Raw genomic sequence first — 4,775 nt, forward strand, 5'->3', positions numbered from 1 at the left:
TTCGATAGAATAAGTCCAAACCATAAAAATGTCATCCAAAAAGCGTCCGTAAAAAAGTGGGTCAAATGGACAGAGGGGCAACACCTCACGTTCCCACTCTGCCATGAAAAGGTTTGCGTACGAAGGGGCGAATCGTTTGCCCATTGCTGTCCCTGAAGTTTGTAAATATGTTTTACCATTAAATGTGAAATCGTTTCGACTAAGACAAATCTCTAAAAGCTGTAGAATTGCATCGTCGGGTCTGTTTGGATCTGGGTTTCTATTAAAAGCTTTACGAACTGCTGTTAAACCAGTAGTATTATCGATATTGGTATACATAGAAGAAACGTCGATAGAAATTAAAATAGCATTAGAGGGAACTCGAAGATTTTTTATTTTATTGACAAAATCGGTTGTGTCTTTAAGGTAGGCGCGATGTTGGCATGCTAGAGGTAGTAAGAAATGATCAATGTATTCTGACACTGCATATGACTCACTACCACAGTCAGATATAATCGGGCGGCCTTTAGGGATTTTATTCGAGATAAACCACTCCTTGGTTGGATTCTTATGGATTTTAGGCAAAGTGTACAAATGTCTCTCGCGACAATCAGGTTTGGCAGACAGATAGTCATATTGTTTCTGTTTGACTAAATCGGCAAGAATATTATTAATCATGTTAGCAGTTTCTTTGAAAATTGGTTTCGGTAAAATGGCATAATGTTTAGGATTATTCAGTTGATTCTCTGCTTCTGAAACGTAATCCTCCCTATTCAGAATGACACAACATGAACCTTTGTCACTCTTTTTAATAACAATGCTATCGTCTTTCTTAAGTAAGTTTAACGCTTCACGTTCCACTCGTGTGAGATTAGGCTTTTCGTGTGTTATGGAAATGTTCACTGTTTGGCTATTCATACTCGCAAATGCTTTCAATATTTCAGAATGGATGGCGGCCTGAGGGGGTGTCCACGTGGATTTAGGAATAAACATTGTTCTAGCACCACGTGGGGGGGTGGTTTCGAAAAAAATATGTGCAGCTAAGATTTCGGTGAAATCGTTCAATGGATGGTCGGAGATAATTCAAGTTAGCTATCTTTGGTGTGGGAATAAATTTAAGTCCACGGTCTAAGATTGAATGCTGAAGGGGTGTGAGAATTTTGCGGCTCAAGTTAACTACAGTTTGGCCTAGCGGTGGCCTCTCAGTATTTTATCCCCAGTAATTAGTTTAAAGATTTACTCGATGCTTGAAGCTGGTGTATCCAAAACAAATAGATGCTGTTTGCTGTTTCTGGAGACCAATGTAGATTATCAACTGGTTCGAATTCTTCTTTGTAGGGTGGTAAGATTGTTGCTCTGTTGATACTGGACTCCATCATCATGTTGTTGAGAGTGCTGAGGTTCTGTTGTGCTTTCTTCGAGATTTTATTTGAAATGGGTATACATGTGAAGAGGATCTTGGAGTTTGGGAAGGTTTTGTTGGCTGTAGCGATTAATTTCTGGGCTTGGTTAAAGGAGGTCTTTGGTAGCTGATCACGGTTGTTGAGGCCTACATGAAGAATAATGGTAGTAGGTTTGGGATCATGGTCGTATGATTCCAGGATTGACTGTATGTGATGGATTTGGGCACCGGGGTAAGAATGTATTTCGGTGTCTGAACTGGTTTTGGTAATTCGATTAGGTTAGATGATCCAATTATTAAGGTAGATTTCTTTAGAGCAGGTAGCTTCCATGATGATTTGTCCTTGGTTTGGTGATAATACGGTTTGGTAGCGGATATAATGGTCGTCGACGGTGTGATTGGTACTGGTTTGGTAGTTGTTAGAATTGTAGCATTGGGAACGGACTGGGATCTGGTTCGAGGGGGGGAAGGTCTGGATACACGTCTCGACTTGGATGGAGACTGAGGGGTGGTTTGCTGGTCCAAAAACGCACAGAAGGAAGAAAGGTTGGCGGATCCTGGATCACGTGGTGAAGATTCAGATGGTGTGGAAGGGGAAGACGAGTCTGAAAGTGAAAAGAGAAGGGGTGTGCCCTCTCTACGAGAGCGTTTACCTACGTCTGCTGGACTAGGAGTAGGTGAACTTCGGGCTCGTTTAGGGGTTTGGTTCGGCAGCGTGGTGGCTCTAGATGGTGCAGGTGTAGTGTCCATTTCAGTTGGTAGAGATATGGTTACTCTGGTTTTTGTTTCGTTGATTGTTTGGTAGAATTTGGAGATTACAGCTTGAGTGAGACGTTTCCCATAGGAGCGACGGGCCCAGGACAGGGCATGAGAAACGATGCGGTCGACGGCAGGTGATGATAAAGACTTGGTACGAATGGTGGTCAGGTTCTCTTGAAGTGTGGTTTGGTAATGGTCGATCAGGACCTGCGTAACCTTACAGAGCCATGTCCGATTGAGGGATCTAATATTCGCGTCGACAGCTGATGTTTTCATTGCTGGACGGATAAAACTATCCAACTCAGAGACTTTGCGTTTGAAGGTAAACGCTGGTTGGCCTTGCTGTTGAAGGGTAAGGATTGCCAAATGATGGAGGCACTGCAAAACTTGGAAGAACACCTTCACAAAGGGTTCTTCCTCCTTATGAGTGGGGACTGGTTGGCGTCGGTGGGCTGGTAGTCGTTTCTGTTGTTGGTCAGGTCGATGGTTACCTCTTGATTGGTAGGCTGTGTTGTAGGTAGGTCGGCGATGGGGTGGGATATAGCTGGATGGGTTGGTTGGTGGTCGGCGATTGGTAGGTGGTAGAGGTCGATGGAAGACAGGGCCGTTGTAGGGTACGTGATATTGGTTTGGTTGACGATTAGTGTTTCTATGTCTGGCTTCTTGCCAGTGGTTGTTGTACTTGGGGAGCATAATGAAAATAACTTGGGGTTAGAAGGGAATGTACAGCGGATGTAACAGGAGGAAATTGTATATGCTAGCGTGAAAATGTTGGGATTAAATTATGCAAATAAGTCAAACTGGGTTTGGGGATATATAAAGTAAGATGAAAGTTATGATGAAAAATGCAAAAATATATATTGAATTCGAAGGTAATTTTAATCTAAACAAAATAAAATTGATATTAAGAAATAATTGTCAAGTTGATTTCAACGTAGAAAATTCATTGAATACTTTACTAGGCTTTGATAAAAAAAATATACACCCAATCCACTTTAGCACCACACAAAGCTAATATCGAGAATGATATCGATGTGATAAATATACATTGCAATTTGATAAATGGTGGATTTTTCAATAAATACAAACGTCAGATTATTTACAGTCTTCCAACATTCACTGTACCGATAGGATATAGAATTATAGAGAAACCATTTCAAACGACGTATTTACCACTTAATTCCTTTATGATTAAAGATATAAATCTGGAAATCAAAGATGGTAAAAATAGGTTTATAGATTTTGGTAACGAGGAAATTGTTATTCAACTTCATTTAAAACAAAAAAACTAAATTTATTCTGATGGATCATCATTAGATTCATTTGTAAAATAATCAAAATCATCAAATACATAATCATCATCCAAACAAATCTCATCTTTATTGTTGTAAGGATACATAATTCCTTCACTGTTTGGTGCTCTTCACCAAATCTCTTAACGAGATTCAGATAACTTCTGAAAACTTTCTTTTGTTTTTCCTTGGGAATAACTATTCCATCTGTAAAACTTTTTACCCAAGGTTTATCAAATTCATTCGTTACGTCATGTCCACTAGCTAATTGAATGTAGTCTTCTACCTTAATCTTATAGTTAGAGTAACCCTTAAACGTTTTCTTTTCTTTTAAAATACCATCGGAAGTTAGAATGATATTGTATTTTTACTTTTGGCGATAAATATAAACCAAATATGATTCCACCATCACCGTAATCATTCTTCCCTTTGCTATATTCGTTTTCAGACACCAACCAAGCTTCATTTAATTTATCCCAATTACTAGACGAAATGTATAAACTATCAGTATCTGTATAGTATATTTCCGGCTTATAAAATCCATCTATTACGTGAATGAAATTGTTCATTATTTCTTTACTGTGAGATAATATAAATGCACCGAAATGAGTGGGTGTTAATCTAGTAAAATCCTTTGGAGGAACAAACTCTTTTACTTCGTCATTAATCTGAACGATATATTGGGTCTCATTTACTTTTTCATAGCTTTTGACGTGCGAATCGAAGTTGGCTTTAAAAGTCGCTTCACTCCATAGATGTCTCGATGTATTTTTATTCTTCTGAATAGATTCACCGTATAAGGAATTACCTAATAATTCCATGCAATTACTAGCAACCATATCTCCTTGTATTTGTATTTATTCCTTAATTCCTTCAAAATTAAAATATAATCTCTGTATGGTGGAGTTTTAAAATTTTCTTCGTAAACTATACCATCTAATATTCTAATAATTTTACCACCGGATTTCACTTTTTCTTGAATATCAACTGATGTTAAACGTCGTGACAGAAACCATTTCTGAACCTGATTTTACTCCCAGTTTCCTTCTGACCTATTCTATTCGTAAAAGTTATTTTATCTTTAGCTGGTATGGGTTGAAAGAACATGTTGGTAGGATATTCAAAGCAAACTTTTAAAAAAGCAGTTCTAGGTCTGAATTTTTGTTTATTGAAGAGTTTTACAAATTCTTTTTCTTCTTCTGGTAGAAACGCTCTTGCACTTTCCGCTTTAGGATATTCACCTTCTGTCATGGCGGAAGCGTACAACCCATTAGCGTCAAATGCCATCAGTTTAGAATAGTCCAGTTCTTTGAGTTTATCGTGAACTTCCGTTTTATCGTTTG

The 4,775-nt window shown here is 38.4% G+C and overlaps 1 protein-coding gene across 1 annotated transcript; it reads right to left on the reverse strand.

The window, feature by feature from the left end:
* Positions 1–1,528: 1,528 nt before the first annotated feature.
* LOTGIDRAFT_162195 (hypothetical protein) lies at positions 1,529–2,833 on the reverse strand (the record flags this gene model as incomplete). Its single annotated transcript, XM_009058163.1, has 1 exon — positions 1,529–2,833. The coding sequence occupies one exon, from the start codon at positions 2,831–2,833 to the stop codon at positions 1,529–1,531; it is 1,305 nt and encodes a 434-aa protein (XP_009056411.1).
* Positions 2,834–4,775: the final 1,942 nt, after the last annotated feature.

The sequence above is a fragment of the Lottia gigantea genome (genome assembly GCF_000327385.1).
Source record: "Lottia gigantea unplaced genomic scaffold LOTGIsca_33, whole genome shotgun sequence".
Taxonomy (NCBI): Eukaryota; Metazoa; Mollusca; class Gastropoda; family Lottiidae; genus Lottia; species Lottia gigantea.